The 26,867-nt window shown below is 34.8% G+C and overlaps 1 protein-coding gene across 2 annotated transcripts in view; it reads right to left on the bottom strand.

Moving 5' to 3' along the window:
* The window catches only part of HACE1 (HECT domain and ankyrin repeat containing E3 ubiquitin protein ligase 1), a 90,041-nt gene that overhangs the window by 21,049 nt on the left and 42,125 nt on the right, over nt 1-26,867 (bottom strand). For both annotated transcript variants that reach the window (XM_074368578.1, XM_074368579.1), the window contains 8 exons: nt 24,705-24,855; nt 18,566-18,900; nt 10,908-10,976; nt 10,571-10,658; nt 4,498-4,609; nt 4,305-4,402; nt 4,035-4,122; nt 393-542 (listed from right to left, as the gene is read on the bottom strand). In XM_074368578.1, the coding sequence (XP_074224679.1) occupies nt 393-542; nt 4,035-4,122; nt 4,305-4,402; nt 4,498-4,609; nt 10,571-10,658; nt 10,908-10,976; nt 18,566-18,900; nt 24,705-24,855 (1,091 nt within the window). The remainder of the gene's footprint in view (nt 1-392; nt 543-4,034; nt 4,123-4,304; nt 4,403-4,497; nt 4,610-10,570; nt 10,659-10,907; nt 10,977-18,565; nt 18,901-24,704; nt 24,856-26,867) is intronic.

Below are 26,867 nucleotides of genomic sequence, written 5' to 3'. Positions count from 1 at the left end.
CACAGCAATGATTTAAATGAATACTAATAACTGAATTTAGAAGTCTGTAAATTTAAGCTTATGTTTCTTCTACATTTTTACTATGTAATCTTTCTTTGAAACAGCTATTCAGAAAAATTTTATAAACTTTAAAGTGCCAATTCTCAAGTACATTCATATTAAAATGCATTCTTAGCATAAACATATACATGCTAAAATAAAAAGAAATTTTTATCAAAAATGTAGGTTTTTTCTCTCCCTCAGGCCCCCAAATACCCTACATACACAGCCAGTCTCCAATCAAAATAAGATTATTCATCCAAAATGTCATCACTTACCTACTCAGTTTTCCCCAAAGACTGTAAGAAAAACAATTTAAATAAATGCCTATGGAAATAAGAGTAGAGCCATACCAAGAATGTGCTTGTAGAATGATCTAGTGAAGTAAATGTTAACCAGCTGCCTATGGTTCAAAGCTAATCCCAAGATCTGTCCAGCAAACCGAAAATAGTTCAAGTGATCAGGATTTACATAGGAGTTGCTGTTTGGTTGAAAAGTTGTTCCTATTAAAATAAAGATAAAATAATTTATGTTTAAGACCATGCAGAAGAGACATCATTTCAATGCAGATAAATTAGTTCACATACAACTTCAGCAAAGCTAAGGTTACATTATATATAAACTTCCACAAGAACGGACAGTGGAATTGGAAGAATAAAATTTACACATACTTATCAGAGTAAGTCTTGGTGCAGAGAGAAAATTTTAGAATACTTTTCACTGAAAGTAGTTAGAAGATGTCTCAGAGAGATCCTGGAAATACACACACCCACGCACCCACACCCACACGTTTTGCCAGGCAGTGTGGAAATAACTACCTCAGCTGTGAATTAGGGCAGATATTGTCTCATTCATCTATACATGTCCAGTGCAGCAGGCACTCACTACATTTTGCTGCTTAAGGAACAGAGCACTACAAGAGAATAACTAAACATTTTAAATGTACAACTGTTTTCCTCATGACAAATAACATGACGTATAAAAGTAATTAATAACGGCATTGACAATAGTTACTGACTACTGCCAAACTCTAGTGCAATGGAGTGCAATTCTGTTTACATGAAAAAAGTCTGGAAATGTGGTGAATGTACTTAACGCTACTGAATTATACATTTTTAAATGGTTAAAATGGTAAATCCTATGTGTATTTTACCATAATTTTTAAAAAGCCCTCAAAAAAATCTACTGTAATGGAAAAACCTAACACCAAGATCTCAACTTTGAATAACTCTCCCCTTCCTTATCATTTTATGTGATCACTCACTCAGATTTACAAATTCTCTCGTTCATTCAACAAATACTTATTGATGCTCATGCTATTTACTACTCTTCTAGGCACCTGGGCTAAAAGAAAGAAAAACTGATAAATTGAATGAAATAGCATCAAACATAAGTAAATAAAGAAAAAGTACTAGAAAGTGAAATGTTTGGTTACTGAGTATACGTATTTTAATTCTTTGTGCTTCACTGGTCTTTGATTTATTGGTGCTGGCACCGAATGAAATTACCATAACCAGTAAGTTTACTTAGATATAAGGTATACATTTGGAAGCGTATGGCTGAATGACTTAAAAGGGCCACGTGAGCTATTCAATCACTGCTAAGTACTTCTGAGAATCATTCCCAGTCATGATGTAAGACTGGGTATCAAGAGTCAAAGCAAAGTTTCTGTGAGATGAAGAAAGACTTCAAAGACAAAGAAACCCATAATTCCAAAAATAACAATATTCTGAGAATACTCAGAAATATTTTTACCTATAAAACAGTGAATGCTTAGAGTTATTAATGAATCAGCAAAGATTTCTGATGATTCAACTTTCTTCCCCTAGGGCTGTGCATAATTCCTTCTCTACCTTCTGGGAAAAGTGGGATACTAAAAAGAATAGATATGGGGAAATCAAAAGGAAAAAGGAAACAAAGTGGGGCGAGAAATCTTCAGAAAATGAGGAATAGTTTTTAACTTGAAAATGAATTAAGACAGAATATAAAGTTTGTTATGTTTTAAGTTCAAACAAATATAACCGTGACACTCTCAGCTATTTTCATAGCCTGAAAGAAATCCTACTGCATAATATCATTTTCACAGAACAATAATAACAGCATCTACTATTTATTTCTGCTTTCTATATGCCAGGCACTGGGCTAAGCATTTTTATACAGCAGCTGACTGAGTTCCCCCTACATTACAAAACACAGGTTATCACCATTTTCAAACGAGGAAATCGAGGTCCAGAAAGGTTACATTTACTGGCCCAAGATTATAGCAAAAAGAGCCAGGATTCACATTCAGTGGAATGCCACAAAGGCCAAACTCTTAGCCTCTCTACTATACTACACTGCTGTACAGTAAGCATTTAATTTAATTAGAAAGCCGTTTTAAATTAATTATTATAGACATTAGGTCTACTCAAATGTTTCCCAAATTTTCTTGTCAACTAAATATAAGAACACAGAAATATTTCATCTATGTATTAATTTATTAACATTGCAATTCCAAAGAGAAGACTTATATGACTTACAAAAATGAAAAAAATCACAATCTTTACAGTCTATGTGCTTCCACATATGATCTGCTATAAATTTGTAAAATGAGCAAGTACCTCAACTAATAATTCCACACCAAATCTGTTTTTCAGATATGAAACTAAGTAGACAGATTCAGCATAAGGGACTATAAAGAAAAGAAGTAAATCTAAAATACAGTGCTCTAAAGCTAAATCTTGCTTCAACGATTAGGCTTAAATAATAAACTCAGGTCCTCATCAAGCTTGTTATAAAATCACAAACACACCAAGTTCATCTCAGAGCAAATAATCAAAGATTACAGAATTAAAGCAGGAAGTCCCATATTCCTAAATAATTTCAAACACACCAGGTGTGTCTGAAGAGCCCACCACATAGGTGAACAGAGGTGCAGCTCCCTCGCATCACTGCAGCCCACCCCCACTTGCCTCTCTTACTCAATGGAGATTTGTTGCTGGTTTGGTTGGATGCAATCATACTACAATTAATTAGACACTTGTTCCTTATAAAAGAATTTAAACACTGGGAAAGAAAAAATCTTCAGGAAATAAAAGGAATGGTGCAAAGCATTTAAAAACTGAAATCCCACCTTCTCTTGGATGTAAATCTTTATTCAGTTAAAGAACTCTCAGATACAGTGAAAAAGAATGTGACAACGAATATACGTTCATGTGTAACTGAAAAATTGTGCTCCACACTGGAAATTGACACAACCCTATAAACGACTGTAACTCAATAAAATAAAATTAAAAAATAAAAAGAACTCTCAGATATATCTCACACAAATGAGGTGGTAACCATTTCCATTTAGCCTACAATATCAAATTACAATTCTGCAGGTAGCAAACACCATCTCAAAAAGAGTTTTTTATCTGTACTACATGGTTAAGAGCTTTTTAGTTGCCAGTCTTTTAAAAGGACTGAAAACAAAGTTATTATACATAAATGGATTATAAGTTAAGATTTAACACCATGATTTCTAGAATTTGTTTTTAATGACCAATAAATTTTATGACCTAGAAAATCAAATAGGGTTAGAAATTTTTAATTCTTCCAAACAAGGACTTGAATATTTTTAAAATTCACCTACTACCACTACTTTACAAAAGGAAATTTTAACTCAAGAAAAGTAGACTAAAGGACAATCCTTTGATTGAATAAATTAAGTTTTATTTTATAAAGAACTGATAAAAACCTCCTTGAGGCCAGCACTAGTCCGTGAGACAAGCATGTGAGAACCAACTGTTTAGAGGAAAGAATGCTAGACCAGTCAGCTTCCACACATGATCCCACCACTCATTAACTGTTAACAGAGACAAAAACTCTGAATTTCAATTTTCTCTCCTATGAAATGAGAACACCCCACCTAGCTCGCAGGGCTACTTACTATAGGAATCAAGGGATAAAATACAATGAAGTAGTCTGCAAATGTGACAAGTCACAGAGAAAGTCATCTAGACTGAACAACTTACCATCAGCTGATTGGGTAAACAATGCATAATCGGGATTGACTATCTCATTAGACAGAATATCAAACCACTCACGCACAACACCTTGCCCCTGGAGTTCAAGAAAATAAAATGAAGTATCAACACAAATACGGCAAAATTTGTTTTCTAAATAATAATAAAATTAAAATTGTATTAAATTTCTTCCATTATCAATTGAACATCAAACTTCATTCAAAGGCATTTCAATCTTTTATATATAGTGATCTTAACAGCACTTATTCTTATACCCACCATGCCTTCTTCTCCATGGAACCGTACAGCAATTCCTTGCTTTAGCTTTGCACAATTTGCTTTTGACACAACTTCACAGCTACTCCTAAAAATAGAATCTAAATATGTAGCATTGGTTAATTTTACATATTAAAATTTACAATAACTAGTATTTCATGCCTCACACACACATTGTTTTATTTGTTAAACATACCTCTGTGAACCAGCAGGATATCGTTTTCATTCACTGGCCTGTGCACCATGTCTGAATCTGGCTGTCCTGAATGCAAATGTTCATAAAACCATTCACAGCGATCTTTAAATGGCTACCACAACAAATAACAGTGAAATATGTTAGCAGCACTTCAGTCACCTAGCTATCAGATTTACTTAACTAGCAGGCTAAATGCCCTATCTACCATTAATCATTCTTAGACCTTTATTTATTTTAAGTAGTTCTAGATAATGTTCTGACATATCAACCATTATTCACAAAAAGGCAGATTTGAGTTGAAATACTTTGACTACCTAGAGAGTATATTGTTTTAATTCCCTACATTTTCAACAGAAAAGACTTAATAAATTAAAAGAATTTAATATCACATACGCAATTGAATATATTCTCAATTTCTTTTACTCCAAAAAGGCTTGTTAGAATGAATTTCCACATCCAGAAAAATTGTTTCATGTTCCATTTAATTTTTCATGAAAATTAATCTTTACACCTAATTTTAATTTCTATCCTTTGAATATATGCAAGTAACTAGAAAGGAATTTATCCTTTTTCCCTCCCTTCTTCCACCCTAAACACTAAAGAATAAGATCTTGTGAACAGTAAAGAAAGTTTCTACCTTTTGTTCATTTGCCAGATACACAAACTGCAAGTGATTTGTAATTTTTATTAAACACAAAGTATTACTGAGTACCTAGTATGTGCCAATACTGCAAAGCTGTATTCTAACATAAGAGCTGTAAAAACTTCATTGCTAAAGACTGTTTAATACAGTTAAAGAGAGGAGAACAATGCATTAGGACAATACAACACATATAAAATAATATCAAGTTCTAAACATACTATAATGCACTAAGAATTTAGAGAGTGTGCAGATGGATGGAGTGGAGTACAGAGGCTTCATGGGGTCCTGGTTTGAACCAGGACTTAAAGGTGGGCAGGACGCGCTCAAGCAGGAGGGAAAGAAAGCACACCCGGCCAAGGGAGACAAAGGAAAAGGCACAGAAGGAGAAACTGTCTCTCCCTGGAAGATGCACTGGCAAAACCCTACATATGATGAAGGAAATAAATTTGTGTAAGTAAATCAAGGACATAATTACAAATCCCAAGAATCAAGTAAAAATTAGGGGTCACCAAAGATATTTGATCAGAGGAATAACATAGTAAATGCAGAACTGAAGACGAGAGTAGTACCAGGATACAGGGAGACCATCCAGGCAGCAGTTGAAGTAACAGGTATTGGGTGATAAGGTCCTGATCATGTTAGGAAAGAACAATAAAGCAAGTCTGAAAGACATTACTCCTTTGAATAAAGAAGAAAAGTAAGGAAGATCTCTAGGGACGGAACTTAATAAAATGGCTGGCGGGGGGTCGGGGGACCCTCTCCTCACAACCTACTCCCACACTCCTAGGAGGCACTGGGGAAAATAATGATGTTTTATATATTTTGAATTTACAGTTAATTGGGATATAACTACTAAGAGCTTGGAAATAAATACTGGAATGTGCTGCAGCTGATACACTGGAAACAGTCATGAACAAAGCTGAAATTGGAGACAAAATAAAGTCCCTTATTCAAGAGATTAAAGATACAGGGACAAACACCAACAGAGAAGTTTATGAGCACAGGTCAGGACTGAGAGTTTGCTTATTAGCACATGATACACACAGCCAGAAAAGTCAAAGGTGAGCCAGGGTGGTGCAACACCACAAAAGCCAAGAGCTCCCAGAGATAAGCCCGACAAATGCCCAGCACCACAAAGAGGTTCTCTCTCAGGCAAGTTTTAAGGACACCGGTAAATTTCTTCATCTGAGCCAAACTAAATACTAGTTTTGCTTCAAAATACTTAAATATTAATTCTCAATGAAAATATTTTTATGAAAATAACTGGTGTAAGATTAACTTTTGCCTTTTGATATCTGCTCTTTCAGTAAGAGAAGAGTAAATATTCCCTTTTCCAAAGTTAAATGTATTACGTACTTCTAGTAGTCTTCAATATTTTGAATAAAACACTCCTGTTACTATGTTCATTACTGGGCATATAAGTTAAATATTCCATTTTTAGTAAACAGGCTAGAAAGTTAAGTGCTTGAAATTTTAATATTGATTATTCCTAAAACTTGGGTAAAAGAGGAGAGAAAAAAATTTATATAGAAGCAATGTATTTAAATATAGGCTTTGAAGTTTGATAAACATGGTTTGAAATCCTGGCTCTGTCACTACTAGGTTTGTGATCTTAGGGAAATTACCAATCCTCTCAGAACTTTAGTTTTCCTACCTGTAAAACAGGGAAAATAGTATCTACCAACAGTTAATTCTGAAGATTAAATCAAATAATGCAAACATAGAACAAAATAGTCATAACTCTAATCATAAATTAGCTAATGTTTATTAAAGCACCTATAAGCCAGGTATTGTTGTTAGCATTTTACACGTAATTTCACATACGTCCTCACACTATGAGAAAAAGTAACTTTTATTATCCCCATTTCACAGAAGAGAAAAATGTAGCTCCAAGAGGTTAAGTAATCTGTGAAATACTCATCTCCCAGAATGCTAAATGATATTGTTCTCATCACTCCCAATGTTAAAATTATTGGCAATAAGTTATTTAAAATGACAGTAAACTTACTTGCCATTATTAGATATTAAATATTAAACTCTAACCTTTATAAAATGTGAGCCAAGAAATAACAAATGACGATTTTTTAAAAGTAATGCAAAGGTAACATTAAAAGGTACAAAATGCTACTTCAAAAGCTAGTAAATTATCTGTAAGATCAAAGCATCCACACACACATATATATATACCTACAAAGCCAAAGGGCACATTTTTGTATGTAAACTTTCTGAGTACCTGCATTTCCATAAAACAATTCACAAAACAGGACTGATTACAGAGGCTCCTCTTAATAGCATTTGTACAGCAATACAAAATGTCTCTCCCTTTAACTACCAGGCCACCTGAAAACCACCAACAGAACAAGAAGTCAATCCCTTAGCAGAGGTAGTTGTTTTTGTTTTTATTTTTTCTTTTAATAGCCTCCAAGGTACAGAAAATTTCTAAGTACAGTACAGTGCAAAGGTGTTTTTTTCCTGAATGTGAAAGTAAGTTGCTCACATGATATCCAGTCACCCCTAAATACTTGAATGTGTACTTTCCACGAACAAGAGAATTCTCCTACATAAGCAGTTCACAACCATCAAAATCAAGAAATTAACACTGTACATTACTATATACCTAATCTTCAGACCCCATTTCAAGTTTTGCCAGATTCCCTTTACAGAAAAATGACATATGAATTGCATTTAGTTGTCCTGTCTCTTTCATTCTGGTATAGTTTTGTTCAGTGTTTTAATTTCACGATCTTGGTATTTTTAAAGATTGCAGGTCAGTTATTCTGTAAAATGCCTCTCAATCGGAGTTTGTCTGATGACTTCTCAGGATTAAATTCAGGGTGTGCATCTTTGGCAGGAATATCAAAACAATGATGCCACATTCCCAGTGCGTCCTAACAGCTGGCATACTGGTATGTGTGCTGTGATCACTGCCGAGCTTCTCCAGCATAAAGTTCCTTTTTCATCTTTGCAACCAGTGAGTATTCTAAGGGGACATACTTTGAGACTATAAAAATATCCCACCCCTCACCAAATTTACATTTATTCATTAATTCTTTCAGTACAGACTTATGACTTTACTTACAATATTTTGCCATCATTATGTATTTTGATGTTCAAATTGTTCCAGATTTGACCAGTAGAGTCCAGCCAAACTGGTTCTGAATTATTCTGCTATAATCCCATCATTCTCTGAACAATGTTCTTGCACAGTAAGATGATCCAGGCTCATCCTGTTCTTTCCCTGAACTAGCCATTTCTCCAACAAGCCTTAGTTCACTGAGAATGGTACTCAGAGACAAAGAAGTGGGTGCCAGGTTTGCTGTATCTGTCTACCTACGTTGGAAACTAAAAGTTCACACTGATATCTCCAATTCCAGCTCAACAGTACATGGTTCATTGTGTTCCTCCATTTTTTAACTCCTTTCACCAAGGAGTTAAAGTAGGCTCCCATTATCTTTACCGCACTTAATCAACTGCCCTATCTCATATATAACCAATCTTCTGTCACTGACATGGACCATTCACTGTATGGATAACCTACACCCCACTCAAGCTTTGTCAAACTACTCTCAGCAACCGTCCCCACCCTCCACATTGGACATCCTCCATATACTGCTGCAACCCACATACTCCATGCTAAGCCCCTGTTCTGTACAAATATCCCCCTTAGCACACCCAAGCTCCAACACGTCTCACTGGTCAGGCTACAAAACCTCTTCTGTGGGTCAAAAAGGTGGACGGCTACTGCAGATGCTTTTTGACTGAACGGTTCCAGAAGTGAAAAGCAGAGACAATATTGAATATAGCAAACTACCTCTTTCAGAAACTGTAAGTTTCTTTCAACTATAATCTCATTTACCCTAGAATGCAGTCACCTAGTGTAGGTTAAGCAAGTGAACTTAAGAACCAGACAGACTTTTAAATTCTGGATCTCCTACTTAGTAACTAAATGACTTAAACAAGTTACTTAATCTCTGCAGCATCAATAAAAGAGTCCCTATCTCATACGACTGTTATGAAAATAAAATAATCTATGTAAAGTAAATGCATGGAAGGAAACTGACTTCAAGTTAACATTCAATAAATATATTATTATTCCTACCTTCTCTTTTACAGTATCATCATTAAACAGATGTCAAAGGAGACCTATATACATGTGTATAATTTTATAAGGATTAGTGCTTAGCCTTCTTTAATTTCTGAAAAGGACAGTGTCCCTAAAGACATTTTAAAACACCTATACCATTTATCTTATGACTACTAATCAAACCACTGCCTCCAGTCTATCCTACATTTTGGACAATTATTTCCTAAAATTTTGCCAGGATGATGTCATTCTCCTAAAGTAAAGCTATCAGTGGCTCCTGACAGCCTAGCAAACAAAGAAGATTCTTCAGTCTGGCAATCAAGGCTCAAGACACTATTACCCCAATCTACCTTTCCAGAATTATATCTCATTCCTCACCTACAACCAACTTAATTTTTTCACTTTTCCATTTCTATGCCCTAACCTGTATCTTGGCTAGAATGGTCATCTTCCCCATTTACTCCCATAAAAATTTTGCATGTTTTTCAAGGTCCAGAAAAAAAATCCACCTCCTCTATGAAATCTCCCTTGACTACAGCAGCCAAAAGCAAACTCGTCCTCCCTTAAACTCCTGAAGAACCAGGTTAATACTGCAATTACTATTTTACAGGTACATTATTATCTCCCCTGCTAGACTGAATTAAGGTCCTCTTGGAGAAGGAATGAACATAGGCTTCTTATCTTCAAAACAACTACCATTATTGAACATATATACCAGTCACTATTTAAAACTTATTCCTCACAATAGAGGTTTTATGATGTTAGTGTCATTATCTCTATTTTACAGATGAAGAACCCAAGGCTCAAGGATGTTAGAAACATGCTCAAAGTCACATGGCTGGTAAGTAGCAAAACAAGCCTCTTCCCAGCACGTTTCATGAAACATGAGATATATGGAATCAACCCTTGTGGGGGAAAGTTCTCAGGTTAAACAAGTTTGGAGGATTAACAAACTTAAATCACTATTTTTACCAAAAGGCTTCTCAAAGCCTTTGGCAAGCTGCTGATATGCTTTATAAATCTCCAACAGAGCATATGTATATTTCCCAAATGTATTTGGGGATAAAATCCCAAAGAACCATCAGCCTCACAGGACTGGTGTTCCATTTCAGGAAATGTGGCAATATGCTGTCTTTGCACATAGTAGGCACTCAGTACACATTTCTTAAAGTAACTCCTCATTCTAAAGTCACATACTAATGTAATCATACAGTAAAGAATAAGGTAATGTCACTCTACTTACAGCAGGTGGTTTCAAGTATAACAATCACTTCACTGAATAGTATTCAAATTAAAAAGTCAGTTTTCTTTAGACAGACTAAAAACAAGATTAAGAGAAACTCTACCTGTGCTTTGATGATATGCATGAATCTTGACATCAATTCAGGACATTCAAGGAGAAAGTGAAAGTGGTCAAATATAATCTTGGGATTCCTAAAAGAAAAACGTATTTTGTCGACAGGGACAGGAAGGTTGAGTAGCATTGAGGGACATGCACATTCGGATACACTGATACTGAAACAGAATTTAAAAATGCATATTAATCCACACCTACTAGACTTTTACTTATCACTGAGCATTTTTGAATAGTAACAGAAGTAACACTTTTTCTGTTGAGATAAAAACTGTAAGTAAAGAAAGAAAAGGCTACAAAAGCAGTCCATGAAACCAAGAAAGCCTTACCTGTTAACAAAGCATTTTAAAACTTCATCATGCTTGCAGACAAATTCAATGAAACGGGGTGAAGTCATTCTGTGGGAGGTAAAAAAAATCAGAACACATACACAAAAAAAATAGCAAATTTGTTAACTTCGCATTGGACTGGCTTCTAAATTGAAAAAAAAAGGGGGGGAAAGTTGGATTGTCTTTATGGAATCTGAGGGATGCCTCATCAATTTATAAGTGAAATATATATACACATATATACATACATATAAGCAAATCTATATATTTCCAATACATAACTGAGCCTATAGAAGGTGACATTCACCATTCTACAAATAATATATATGCTTCAAACTCAAATATTTTGTACTAATTCCAGATTACTTCAGTGAGTATCCTAAAGATCAGAACAGAAGCAAAAATAATAACGTATTTTCTGTTATTTCTGAAATGACAAGAAATCATAGCTTTTCTTCTTCTATCAGAGAAGGAAATAATAAGCATGTAGTATAAACCCTGATAACTGGGTTTTCTCTTCACTTTCCAATGCAAGTGCCTGGCTGAAGCTTTGAATGTAGAGGCATCCACTTCAAAGATGGCTGTCTCAAATAAACACAATGCCAGCCCCACAACTAGGTGAAGAGCCAGGCTACCCCACCACTCAGGCACCTTTATTTTAGAGATCTTGGTTGATTCTGATAACTGACTATTTGGGCCACTTATTTTTTCCTTTTTCTAAGCTTTAAATTCCCACTCTTATGTTTTAAACTCACCAATAAAAAGTGAACCCTTGAAACCCTGGTCCCTCCATTCGACCCCAGGGCTTGTGCCTTTGCACTCACACACTCTCCTCTCCCTCTCCATGATATCCTCGCTGTGTGGCCCAGGTGTGCCCTGTAATTTCCAGATCATCTAAGAAATAAATACTTATTTTCCCCAAAGTTTCCCAATGGTTATTGCTGAAGGACATCCCGCAATCTTAAGAATCACAAGGGCTGGTCCAGCCACACCACTGGTTACTGATAGGCGGAGACAAGCACACAAAACAATTGGCATAGGTGGCAGGACTGCACGACTGCCCTTGCAGTGAACCAAGAGGAATGCCCTTTAGCTGCAACTTGCTTACTACCACCTGACTCAGGAGGGTAACACCATCCGAGGAAGTAGCACCACTTGCTGGGGGTCTGTCTTGCTGCAATGTTCTTTTGTGTATTGCCTCTGTCATGCGTTGTCTAGGCATCCAACCCTAAAGGTTATGGCTGCCATTATAATCCAACAACCTCCCACAGCAGTGTGATCAAGGCCACACTGTCTAATGAGATGGTGAGACTACCAATTATAAAGGCCTTAATTGATTATTAACATGTGTGAGGGTCCTCCAGGCCTCAAGGCCAAGGAGAGCTAAGGCGGGTGAATTGAATAGCAAGGATATTACCAGCACCCAAAGTGAGTCTCTGGGTTAAAGGCACAAGGAAAAGATTCCACAGGTGAAGAGAAGAGACCTCCACTTGCAACCACAGAGTCGGCAGGTAGTGCCTAGACTATGTGTCCTAACCCAGAAGAGTGGAACAGCTCTGCAGTGGAAACCACTGGCACCATGAGAGGGAAATACAACAGAGCCCTATGGTCTCTGTGTCACCACTTCACTCACTCTGTCATTCTCTGTCCCCTAACCCAATGGGATACTGCAGGTCCAACCCCAGGTGTAACGCTGCTAAAAGATGAATGGACAAATGTAAATGTTCTAAACCTCTGGTGCCAATACCTCCTACAAACCCTGAGGCAGTATATCAGCTCCTTAATAAATCCACAACCCCACGGTCATTTCTTGGGCGTTATTCAGTGCCACGCATACTAACACGCCAAGACACCGGTATTACATTCCAGAAGCCTGAGGGCTTTTACCAAAGAACCTGTGGATAGGATGCTAGTAGAGACGGACCTCAATCCTGGAGTGCTTTCTTGGGACAGCCTGGAAAGGAAAGCAGCTATCTACAAAGCAGCTCACAGTGACATCATTCAAAAATTTCCAGTAACAACACATAAGATGAAGGTAACAGAAAAAAACAAGTAGAAACTGAGATCAAAACTATTCCTTAACTGATATTCACCCCTTTCCTAAATATTTTATGCACAGGAAGAAGAGGAAGGAGCTGACTACTGCAGGTTTTCTTGTTTGTAACAAGCTCTAAATTATTACGACAGTCAAAATGCATCAACTGGTTGGTATCTCTGAAGACTCTAAAATCCATAACCTTCTTAACGATCCATTTGGGCCACAGGCTTGTTTCCTCCAGAGACCACAGATCCTGAGCCCCTTCTCGCTTTCCCCTGAACGGGGCAGAACTAAGAAACATGCCTCACATGGCATCCCTGTCGCCAAGGCAAAAGTTGACAGGGTTATGGTAGACTCTGGTGAAGAAAAAATGGATACGAGAAGGCAAAGGCCCCCCAGACCCCCAATATTCACACTAACACCCCTCCTCTCCTTGCCTGGATATTTAATGTCACCATGCTGACCTTCCATCACAATGATCACTACTAAGGCTCACTGTTAATGGAAAACATTCAGATGGGACCCCTCTGCTGCTGCATAAAATTAACATGGTCCAAGGGGGTTATCATTTCCATGACCACAGTAACTCAACAGACCCCTTCATTTCCAACCCTGGAGTAGCCCCATTTGACCCTGAGTCCAGACAATTATTTTCACAGGACACTCCCCCTAATTACAGTGTGGCCCTACTACATTTTATTGGGAATGCCAAGACCATCCAAAAGGCACTAAAAATCCTAGTAGAAAACCTACATTCTTTCTCTATCCTGTAAGATTTAAGTTTTACCATGTCTTTGAAATATAAATATCCCAGGAGGTAACTAAAACTCTGCCCACAATCACCTGAGACAGAAGGGGAAAAAAAGGAGGGGAGGAGTGAAAAAGCATTTTGAAATACAAACTGTTATAAAAGCACTCATGCCCAAAATCTAGTCCACAGTCTCCTTAAGATTACTTGTCAAGGACAAATACAAATCTTGAAAGTCTTCTCCACAAGTATTAGTAAAAAGCTTTAGCCACCGAAGCAGGTAACCTTAACTTGGTCTGTCTGCCAGACACAATTTGGATTCAAACATGATTCATAAGCCAGTAAGTTGTACATTGTTGTACCTAATTCACAGCTAAAATTTTGGAATGGAAGCTACAGGGTCTCTGTGTCTGTCTGCACATTTATGTACATTGTTGGATGTATATTATAAGTGACTTTTTGCCCTCTACCTCTGGATGATGTTGCTAAAATTAATTTGTAAAAGAGCTGTTATTTAATTTAGGCTTAAAAAATAAGTACTATAAATTAAGTATTCCTAAAGCTCAGTAATATAGAAATTAATCCAAATGTTTTTCAGGTTCATGTGATCTGGGACAATCTTCTGTAAATAAAAGCTAATTTAAGTTTACTGGTTTAATTAAAGTAAGTATGTCTCAGAGTTATCAACATTAGATATAATGCAGACATTCTACCTTTTATTCTACTTGGCTTTACTATTCAATTAAGTTCGTTATCTAGGTTACAAAATCTGTCAGCAGCTTGGGAAGACAGCTGACTTTGTCTAATGCCTCATAAGACTTTTGTGAGTAACCTAAACATAACAATTAAGTACAAGTGATTTAAATAGAGGAAGCAGAATAAGAGTTTAGGTGAACTTTTCAGTGATAGTTAAGTATTATGGTATGTCTACTTAAAAAGTTGCCCAGATATCTTTGGTAACTTGAAACTTTAGAGTTTTGTGAAGTTAAATTAAATGACAGAAAATTTACTGAATATCTAGATCATTTCCAAGTAAGGTAAAATATTGAAACATTAATCACTGAGCAAAGGTTTATTTACATTTTGGCTTCCTATTATAGAGGAACTAAAGATAAATTTGCTTCTACTGGTAAACATGTCTTGTACCACACTGAAAAATTATACTGTAAGGAAGCATATGCTTCTAAAAATTATGAAGTGTATTCACAGATTTGCCAATATAAAGAATGCTGATGTAGTAGGCAGTTTACAATTGCTTCTCAGTTTTCACAAAAAATTTAAGTTCCTAAGGGTTAATACTTCTAATTAATATCTGTAAGTGAGACAACTGGATATGATAGAGGAAATGTCTCTGTATGCAACAAGGAAAGCAGAATATGTTCTGGGGTAAGAAAGGTATGAGGTACAGACATGCATTTTTGTTAAGGGAAATGAAAGTAATTTTGTCCCGAAGTAAAGTTGGTTATTTCAGAATAGGAAAGAGGAAAATAAAGGACAAAATTGTGTATAAAGTTTGAAAGATACAGAATGAGAGGATTTTACTTTATGTAGTGAAGGTGGTCAAAATCCAATTGTTACCATAAGGGTTTCTGTTTAATAAGTTTTAGTATCAGTGGTATGGTTAGGTAATTTTCTTTCATCTGCTAAAAGGAGTTTTCCTGCAGTATTGGTCTGCTCCTGATGAGAGACCATGAAAGGTTTTTCTTAACCATTTAAGTAATCTGGCTAGAAAAAAGCAAAGATTTTGTGTTTTATCAAAATAATTTCCTGTGTGTCGGATGTCTAAAATCAGGTCTTTGATTACTTAAGAAAAATCTTAACACAAAGAGTTAAGATTTGCTCACAACAATGTAAGAGTCTGCATTTGCCTTTAAAATCATCTGTTACTTCGGTTAAGCAGATAATTAAGTACTGTTTCATAATGATCTGTGATCCTATTTAATCAAGTGTCAAAAAACTTTTGATATTTTTTGACGAACTTCTCAAAATCAAACTCTAAATAAGTCTTTTTGACCTAAAAGAACTTTGGGGTTTTTTCAAATGGCCTCTGGAACATCTCAAATATATGTTACCTCTCCTTATAAAAAGAGAGACATTAAACTAATTAGGCTTATTTGATACATTAAATTACATGACAAATAAGAAATAATGTTAAACCTTCTTTACAGATATCCTTGTATGGATATATATTATTATGTGTGCCAGAAATAAAATGAAATTCCTAAAAACTTGATATATAATATTATCAGCCATAATTCTGGTTATCATCTTAAAATGTTGTATGTCACAGAAATAGCCAAATTCCCCTGTCAAGTGAATTATAATGAGTTCTCATAAGATCTTTAACCGTGGGCATTTTTAAGTCTTTTTCCATTATAGACAGTTACTGTTTTACTCAGATGCTTTTGCAAAAGCGCTTCATCTTCAAGGAGATTCATGGAAAGGACTGTGATAAAATAGGTTTCTGATCACTTTCAGATCATACCACTGAACTGGGTAAGCATTTACAAAACTCTAAAGGATAACTGAATTCATAAAACTGCTAACAGAAGCTCAAGATCAAATATTAATTACATAGGACTAAATGAACTGGTGAGGGTGATTATAATTTTGTATGAATTTTTGTTTGACATATTGCTGGTTCTTTAATCTTTCGTTTTCCAAGTTTAAGGAACCTTTCTTTTAAGCCAGCTATGACACTCCAATTTGATAAAGTACACCTTTGTGAATAAAGATGAAACAATTACTTTTTCTCCCTACCTGATCCCTCCAGAATTTGGAAACTCTCAGTGAGTATTCTTACTTACATGGCAATTATAATGACTTGCATTAAATTCAGCAAGAATCCATTCTCCTTGTAATAGGACACAATTGAAAACACTGGTTATATTACTAAGGCTTTGACTAGAATGTCATATTCGAGAGAGAAATGCATAGACTCAGATATGACCACACAACTTAAAGGAATTAAGGGTATTAATTTTATGGAGTCATTAAAAGCACTTGGAAAAAGCGACCCGACACCCTGCTTACAGGGTTCCCAGCAGATTTACTAGGTGAGTAAAGAAGGTCACTTCCTGGCAGGCCCAAAAACTTCAGAATATTTTGGAGAGGAACTCACCCAAATCTGTTGGTATTGCAGGCAAAGTGTGATGGCAAGTCCCTGGCTTCGCTTCTTGGCCTCTAATAGGTTTTAAAACTTTCAATATGAGATTCCCTATGAAAAGTTCCAGTAACACAGACTTAAAAGAGACTATATGGTCAATCACTATTCTTGCTCTGCTTATGTAAATAACCAGGTCAAGATTAACAAGTCTAGATGTATACTGCATACAAATTAGTCTTACTGTGATTATCTCTGATAGAAACGGAGGCAATGGTAGAGACAAAAATTATTTCAATGGAAAACCATAGTGTACCCCTGTAGCTAACAGATTCCAGTACTGTTAATTAATTGTCTTTGAGATTTTGTTTTCTACCTGCAAACTGGACTGGATACTGAATTCTTCTCATTTCTCCAATATAATGCTTCCAATTTTTCTCCTACCTCTCTGACTCGGAATCGCTGAGACCTAAAACTGTCCCTTTTCCAAATTCATACAAGATAAAGTGGGAATATTTGATGCAAGTTTCAGAGAAATAACCACAGCAGCTCATATATGGCCTGTTGCTATATGGACCACTCAGAAAAATTATGAGATACATTCAAACTGCAAACCAGGAAAATATATCGGATTGCCATGCCTACCCAGTATCTAGAAATCTTGACTACTGCCTTCAGAACTCAGAGACCAGGATCATAATTTTCATCAATCATTAATGTTTGTTTTTTCTTTTGGTTCTATAGAAATGCCTTTTATAAAATAACCTGATGCAAATACATGTACCACACAGGCCTAACTTGGGGAATCCATCTCCTGAAATGACACAATCCTTTAACTCAACGGACCTATTCTCAGAACTGAGACAGGTTCGATGAGATATGAAGCTATCTACTAACTCAGAACAAGTTCAAACCTTACAGCAGATGGCCCAACATGTTAAAACATTTCACATTATTACCAAAATCTCAGAAGATTCCTAGGGCCCCCAGATCACTGACTTAGCTTCACTACAAGACCCTTCAAGTTTGGGACAATGGGTATGGACTGAACTTCAGACTATTGCCTATTTAATTCGTATAGGATTTGCTACTATATTCCTATTTACATGTGTACCTTTTGGGTTACAATGTGCCCTACCCCTGACTTCTAGCATATCAGCCACCTATGCAGTTAACATCCTCACCACTAACTTGGAGGCTTCAGCATCACATGATGGATTGCACTGCAAGCCCAGACAGTTCGGTTTTCTTTTTTTTTGTAATGTGAGTGCCTGCCTTAAGCTATGAATATAGAGGCATCCACTTCAAAGATGGCTATTTTGAATAAAAACAATGCCAGCCCCACAACTAAAAAAAGAGCCAGTCCCAGAATCTCTAAGCTCCTTTGTGTTAGAGATCTTAGTTGGTTTTAATAACTGACCATTTGGGTCACTGGTGTTTTCTCTTCCCTGGCTTTATTCCTGCTCTCGTGTTTTAAATTCACCAATAAAGAGTGAGCTTTCGAAGTCTTAGGCCTCAACCCCAATAAAAGCAGAACCCCAGGCCCATGAGCTCTCTTTCTACCGGCGACCTTGCCGTGTGGCCCCAGGTGTGCCATGTAATTTCCAGGTCCTGTAAGTAATAAACCTTTTTTTTTTTCAAAGTTTCCTGATGGTTATTGCTGTAGGGTGTCTTGCAATCATAATAAGAACCACAAGGGCTGCTCCAGCCACAACATTGGTTATTGACAGGCAGAAACCAGCACACGAAACAAGCAGAAACCTTCTTACCCTGGAGGCATCTGACAAGAACAGCACATGTAAAAAGCTTGAATGACAGCACTTAGCCGGTTAGCTGTCATAGAAATAACATCCTGACAGTCTGCACTGGCTTCCTGTTTCCCTCCAAGAGCATCTGGTTTAGATTCCCCTGTGCCAGTGGATAGATTTTCATAGCTCCCAGGTCCTGGAGGTTCAAATGGAGGAATGGAAGTACCATCTTGATCTTGGCCTTTTTGTTTCAATAAAATAGAAGTGATGTCCGTTGAGTCCTTTTTGTTTTTCATCAGTTCTGTAGCTATTAAAACTAGCCATTCATCTAATGAATGCCAAAGCAATTCGAGAGGCTAAGAGAAAAAGAAAAGTGTTTTTAAAATATTCTTAAACTACAGGATAAAAAATCCACACAGCCAAAACAAGAATTATAAAAGGGAATATTTATTCTAGATTCTTCTACTCTCCCAAGTTAATGTGACAGTAATGCGTAAAGGTAAGTAACAAAAATATACGAATGTCATATAAATGATAATCTCCTCACTTTTAGAAAAATTTAATTTGCATTTATTTATTCCTTGGAATAAAAAAGGGAAAACCAAACTCCAACAAAAAATTATAAGCTATCTTTCTTCTTTTAAAAATTTTCAAATATTTAGAATAGTTTTAAAACCGTACATTACTTTTATTAGTACAATCCCCCTAACCTTTACTGTACTAATGTGTCAAACATTTTTAATTGTACGTCTTTTTTCAATTAAAAAAAATGAGAATTCCTAAAGAGCTTAAAAAGAACTTAGTTTACTACACTCTTTTCTTTACATGTAATTCCTGAAAATTTATGACAAGAAATTTAAAAATATGACATATTTATATATACACACACATACACATACAAAGGCATACTCACACACAAACACATACTCCATCTCTAATACCTATGAACTATCTAACTAACAAATTCATAATTCAGAGTAAAAAGATTAACAGCTTAATAAAAAAGGAAAAGATTGGAGTAGTTTCTAATTTCTACACTATTTAAAATATTCTTTTGAGAATAATGAAATGTCTTTTGCAAATTAACAGCAAATGAATTTTATTTTTAAAATATTATGTGATCACAGATGCTACAACAGGACTAAGTACTAGAGAGATCAAATATATACATCATTTCTAGTAATTCATGTATTTTTTTTAACACAGGCAGACATACAAATGCCCAACTACTAGTAAAAGACATGCTACTGGGGATCTAACGTGCAGCACGTGACTTGGTCGTCAAACTGCATTGTACACTTGAAAGCTGCCATGAGAGTAGAGCTGTAATGCTCCCACTGTAACAACAATGGCAAAGTGGTAATTATGTGACATGAAGGATGTGTTAACTAACCTGATTGTGGTAAATATTTTGTAATTTATACCGTATCAAATCACACTGTACACCTTAAAGTTATGCAACCTTATATAATAATTATATCTCAAAGCTACGGGGGATAAAAGGCCTTTTAGAACATTTTTAATTGTAAATAAAGATTAATAGTGAAAGCACATGGGGGATCAGAGGGAGGAGTGGTTACATGGTCTTCCCATTCCAACACTTTTAAATATTCCTTTTGAGAATGATAAACTATCTTCCTACAAATGAATATAAAAGGTAATCTTACTTTTTGATTCTTACATGATCACAGAACACTATAAACTAGACCATGTGCTTCTGAAAGACCCACTTTTAAATATTCAACTAAAAGAAATCATCTTACTTTTAAAAACCACTATGTAAAGAGATAATACAATCATATTTGCAACTTTAGAAAATGTTTAGAACATTGCAAGAAATTCTTTGCAATTATTATCTAATAAATCCCCGTTATTATCTTTAGCCTTTCTTAAGATTTCCAGAACATTATTTTTTGACAATATTCTAATTATTGGCTTTGCAAAGAATTAAATCACCCCTAACTCTTAAATATGAAACCAAAAAATAGGGGGGCAGAGGAGACTTACCACCATCAACAAAAAGTTACTTCACTCATGCAACAAATATTTAGTTAGCACATTGTAGATGAACAGGTAAGCAAAGTAAGGAACAAATTTCTGAGAAATCCTTTCTGAGGTTCTCCCACAAAGTAGGTTTTTTCATGGTCAGACACAGAAGCTGGGTGCCTAACTGCTTAACCCGTCCCTGAGCTGCTGAAAAGAAGGGCAAGAAGCGCCAGCTGCCATCAACACTGACATGCTACCTTCACTGAAAACATCCTAATTTTAATCATGATTCAAGTTTGGGTCTATAGTGTCTGTTCATGAGAAAAACATGAAACCTGCTATAAAAGATGAAAAAGAACTTCTTACGTCGGCAAAACTATTCATGTAAACATCAGAAAATGAACTTCCAAAAAAGAAGGAACAGGTGGTAATGTAAAACTGCTTGAGACAAAAGGAAAAAGGAATAATTGGCCTCTAAATGAGAAGGGCTAAAACCCAGGAAACCAGCACACCAGATGAAGGCGAAGCCTAAGGCAGGAAGTCATGCCTGCTGCTCATGTGGACAAGGGCACTGAGCCTGAACTAGAGCCATACTATTCTCAAATACTGACAACCTGCAAAATTCAAGACGAATTCTGAATAACCCAGAAATACCATCCCCCCCAAAAGCCAGATATGTGTAAAGTGATAGTGACAATAAAGATACTGAGAAAAGCTAGAAAGGAACACAGCTAAGAATTAAAAGAAAATGAGGGGAAAAAAAAGAAGAGTAGTACAGCATCTTAGCTCTTTCTTTACTTTTCTTTTTCCCACTGTTTCCTTCTTTCACACATGCACTAAAACTAAATCCCAACCTTAAAGTATTTTTACCTAGAGAGTCATCCCTTTGAAGACTTGTTCAGAAAATTCACTCCTCAATAACAAAAAAAAATACTGTGAAAATAACTTTAATTTCTAACTGTGGTAGCAGCCACAGATAAGAAGGGCTAAAATTAATTTTTTAAATTAAAAATAAACAGTTGCAAACAATAGCTGTGATGCATTTTATATTCATAAATAATAACAAAAAATATCAGACACAAAGCACTGTACATATCAATTGTTACAGGAAAATGAATCAGAGCTTCTTGGCACTATGAAAACACATCACTTCATTTTATATTACTGAGTGATCTTCACCAAAGAATTATATTCTACCTATAAGAACAATGATATGACAATCATATAAGAGTTTCAAAACATTTCAAGTTAATAATTTAAAACTATAATATATAATCCCAAATTTGTTGGACAATTTAAAAAATTTCAAGATCCATGTGCCAAAGTGAGATACAAATTTGACAGGAAAAGCATTACTAACTTAAACTCATTAACAGTATCTTAAAATTCTCTGTTAATCTGACTATTCTCAACTTGATAATGTCAAATGCCATAATCCAAAAGATAAGATCTTAAGTTTCTCAATTTTTCTTGGCTTCCAAATACTCCCAGTTACAATTCTATGAAACAGTTAATAGTCCTAGCTTACTACTCACAAGGAAAGTGCATATCAAGATTCAGGAAGCCTAAACTGTCCTCCCTATGGTCATCCTGCTTCAATAACCAAAACTACCTTCTCCTTCAGATGCTGCAAAGGCTCTAGATAAAAATCTGTTAACACTGAAAAAATGGCTAAGTGTTAAGATTAACTTAAAGGACTTCTAAGATAAATCAGAAAGCTAGTAACAGGATGTTAAACAATTTCACCTACTAAAAACACATGGCCTATAAACCCACTCATTCTTAATGGAAAACCCATTAGCTAATTCTAACAATAAAGTGACAAGTTAGAGTACCTAGTTAATGAAATGGAAAGTAGGGATCAATTGCTCCCTTAGACTAAATGTGGTAAAAATTAAAAATGGTATTTCCAATCTAACAATGCAGGAACTCAACAAACGGTTCAGATTTTTACAACTTCAGTCACCATACAATGAACAGAAGACCTTATATACATAGATGAGAATGTAGTTTGTATTTTTATCCTTGTAAGTGGGATGCCAAATCTTTTTGCCATCCTTTAAAGAGTCTACATTTAATTAATAAAATTAGATGGAAAGAGATTAATCAATCCTTCAAAAGTAACACTTGTTAATGTTTTTAAAAATTGGCTGAGTTATATAACACTGTTTTACCAAAGTGAAAGGTCAAAATTTAAGAGAAAATAAGTGGTCACAGACAAAAGCAGTTGTCAATGATACAGAACAAAAAAAAAAACAACCTTAAAAAAAGAAATAAAGATACTTACAAATGAAATAAAATAGAAGGAAAGAACTTTATATGTTATATATATCACTGATATATAACAATCAAAACATGAAGTCTGGATTCCATAGAAGAAAAGCTAAAAGAAAAACAATGATACACCTTTCTACTCTATTGTATCTGTGCTAACTGGCTAGGCAGCAAACAACATTTAGATCAAGCACTAAATGACTAGAGAGGCTACTTAGCACATATTTTCTGCTATCATTAGCAATAGGTGGCATATCGAAATTTTAACAAAACAAAAAAAGGTAATAATGAATATAATCTATACCCAATTTGTATAATAGTGACTACATCTATACTTGGTTTGATTTTCTGTTCATCATTATACATGAGTAGAAGGATGAGGACAAAATCAATCAGGGGTAGATTCAGTAACTAACAGCATGAGCCATACCAGAACACATTAATAACAACTTCCTGGAATGTGAATGCTTAAACAGTAAAACCCACTTAAAACAGCACTAACAAAACAGAGGATCGATAATGAAGATTCAGATTTTTACAGAAACAGTAAGTTATTACTTCTAACTAGTATTAAAGGAAGTCCTATGTTAAAAAGCTAAATCTGAATTACAAGAAGATGCATAACTTCCTTCTTCCAGGAGATGGCACAATAGGGGGGAAAAAAAGAAGAAAGAAAAAGAATGGCACACACAAAAGAAAACAAGGAGAGCAGCATGCGCATGTGTGGCTGAACATTCTTTCATACTTCAATTTTTTTTTAAAAGAGAGTGAAGCCAACAAACAGATGCACAGAAACTTACATATATCTATCCTAAAAGGCTATATCATTCCTCTTCTAGGTATTGGAGACTCGACTAGCGTCAAAATGCTTGCAAACCATTTATTTATAAGTGTCTGTCAAAAATTTGCCGTGTAGGAAAAGAATCACTTAGCATACACCATTAATTTAACTTCATTTAATTTCAAATTTTATAGATAGTAAAGCTGTCAATTATAAGTAGATTTTGAGGAAGTGGCACATAAAAACACTTATATCATCTTTCTGATAAGACAACTTATATTTACACCCAAAAGGCTGTTTAAAGAAATGTAATTTTTCATGAACTCTAAAGCTAACTGCATACTGTGAAAAGCTCTCCAGATAAATTACCTTTAAAAAAAAAAGTGAAAACAGTTATTAAATTATACATTTGTCCAAAATCTGAGTGATTTAAAAATATAATGCCACAAAAAAAGCATTAACAATAGCAATTATAGCCATGTTCATTATGTTTACTTCACAAAATTATAATTTGACATGGTTACACTGCCTTGGGAATTCCACTGGGAAGGATTCCATTCATAAATGTGCAAAGCAGCAGCAGCTGAAGCAATACAAAATATACTAAGAAAATACCTCAATGATTCTTCCTTGAAGTTATCCCAGGAATTGTTAGTAAACTCAGTAAATGAAAGTAAACTTACTTTAAAAAGACACACAGATACACACAGAACACACACGATTAACAAAACCAAAAATAAAAACTGGATATTTTCTTTCTTTCTGAAAAAAGTATTTTTTAAAGTGTGATAGCAGCATACTGCCAAATTAAAGACCTATAATCCAATAAAAAAGCAAATTTAATTAGATTTAAACATTAAATATCTTCACTCATAGAATAAAACACTAATGAAATTAAAATTTAACTTGTAAGAAAAATATAGAAAGCTCATTAATTTTGAGACTTGCTGTTGATTAGACAGAGATGAAAGGAGAAAGGTGTGTCTAAGTTTAAAAAGTGACACAGGTATAAACCAAACTCACACCCTGTTTATGAGGTTTCTGATTAACGAATGTGTGCTTTTTGTCAAGTTCATCTTTTACATCTATCTTCCTAACAACAGCATATACTTTTCTGACCTTGAACACCTGGCTTCTTGGAGTTTTATTCCCATTGTAGCCCATATCAATTCCATTACTAGGAGAAGACGGACCAATTCGAAAGACATGACAAAATATCCTCACAATCCTTAGAAGGCTCTTCATTTGAGCATCGTAATTACTAGATATGCTGAAAATAAAAATTAAAATATGAACAGATTAGATTCAATGAAACAAATTACATCTTAAAATATTTATTGAAACATTTTTATTACATTTACCATCTATTTCATAATGTAACAAATAAAATCCTTTTCTTTTTCTTTTTTAAATTGAGGTACCATGAGTTACAATGTGTCGATTTCTGGCATACAGCACAATGTCCCAGTCATGCATATACATATGTATATTTGTTTTCATATAAAATTCCTTTCTTATCATGATATGGGATGGAATGTTGTGTTTACCAGGCAGTTAGCAGATACACATTATTTGGATTGCATATGATTTGTTAATCCTTAAGCAATTAGAATACAGCCAAAACATAAAATATTAAGAAAATCACTACTATAGAACAGTATATTTGTAAATTAAATTGATTCTTCAGAATTCTGAGAACATTTCACTGAGAACCAATAGCAGAAATGTTGACTATGATCTTAGGCCAACACCTAACATTAAAACAATAATGATTAATAACGTGGAAACAGCAAATGCCTACACTAAGTACTCCAATTTGATAAATGACAAATTAGAAGATATTTTCTATTCTAGTGACAACTGAACCAAAATTTCCTGACATTTTTATTTCAACATTCATGTTGTTTTCCATTCTAAAAATTATTAAATTGTTAAAACCAGTCAGTAAAAGTTAGCTCTCAGTTACAAGTGTTAGTAAAATATAATAGCTATTGTTACCCATACTGTACATGACTGGGTGGGATAGCTACAACACATTAGCAAAACTTTTACATCATTTTAGTGACTTGGAATCAAATGTGTATAGAATCATTGTTTAACTTGCACTGGGTTTTACATATTTGTCTTTACAAAGTTGTTTCTGATTCTATATCACAAGATTGTTGAGACTGTCAAAATAGAAATGCAGTTTGGTTGAAACCACTTCCTTCTTTTACTGTGTTGCAGCTCTCGGAAGTTAACTCCAATGACTCTCAAATTCTTCTATGAGAAAGATATGAATTTAATTTTCCTCTGGGAAATTACCATATATATAAATTTTTTTAAGCACCTGATCTAGGGAATACTTCATGAGTTATCTTAGGATCTTAAGGTAAGAAGAATTTTCTTACACAATATAATGTGAATATCATCAATTATTAATATAGTCTAATAATGTTACATTATTTTACCCAGGTTAAACTTCTTCCAAGCTAAGTCGCTCATCTAAAAAATGTCATTTTTCACTTTCCAACCAGTGAAATATCTCTTTCATATTTTACAAAAAGATCATAAAATCCAAACTTCATCACATACTTCTCTAGTTCATTACAAAATGATCATTTTTTCCCAAGCCACTAGGTCTCAATACAAAAATTTTTAAATTAGTTTCCTAATTCAAAGCCCTGTCAATGTACTTACCTTTGATTAATAAAAGAGTATACTTTCACTCAGTGTCTTACTTAGCAAACAGCTGTGATTTCTCTTTTCATTTGCACACTGGTAACTATCTTTACCTTCAATTATAAATATACAGAAAGCAAGATAACTCACTTATTTAGTGAAAAACAACACAACACTATGTGCAAAAGGGTCCTCAGTAAATACTTACTTGCTTTAGCAAATATTCCTAGAATTAGTTAGACAAAAGGCTATTCATTTTTCCCAAAATGTGCTAAATAACAAATCAATCATCACAATTCATATAGATTTGAATCAGTTATTTTCTTAATTAAAATTTCTATTAAAGTAAGTGGCCAAAATTACATCACACTGTGGGTTAAGAAACATAAAATGACTGACAAATAAATGAACAAAAGAAGGCAATCTGTGAAAGGACCATTAAATATAAACTGGCAGAGGAGAATAATTTGTATTCTTAAGAATCTACCTTGGTAGCGTAAGATAATAGAAAATATATATACTGTTCTCTGCCTCTGGTTCCTGACACAGAGTTCCTAAATCCCCTGGAATTTCCTCGGTGATAGCAGTACCTTCTGTTCTAATGAGGGGACTCAGTGGGCT

This window comes from Camelus bactrianus, chromosome 8 (assembly GCF_048773025.1).
Source record: "Camelus bactrianus isolate YW-2024 breed Bactrian camel chromosome 8, ASM4877302v1, whole genome shotgun sequence".
Lineage (NCBI taxonomy): Eukaryota > Metazoa > Chordata > Mammalia > Artiodactyla > Camelidae > Camelus > Camelus bactrianus.
The sequence above is the reverse complement of the archived record's forward strand: the minus strand, read 5'-3'. Positions and strand labels throughout refer to the sequence as shown.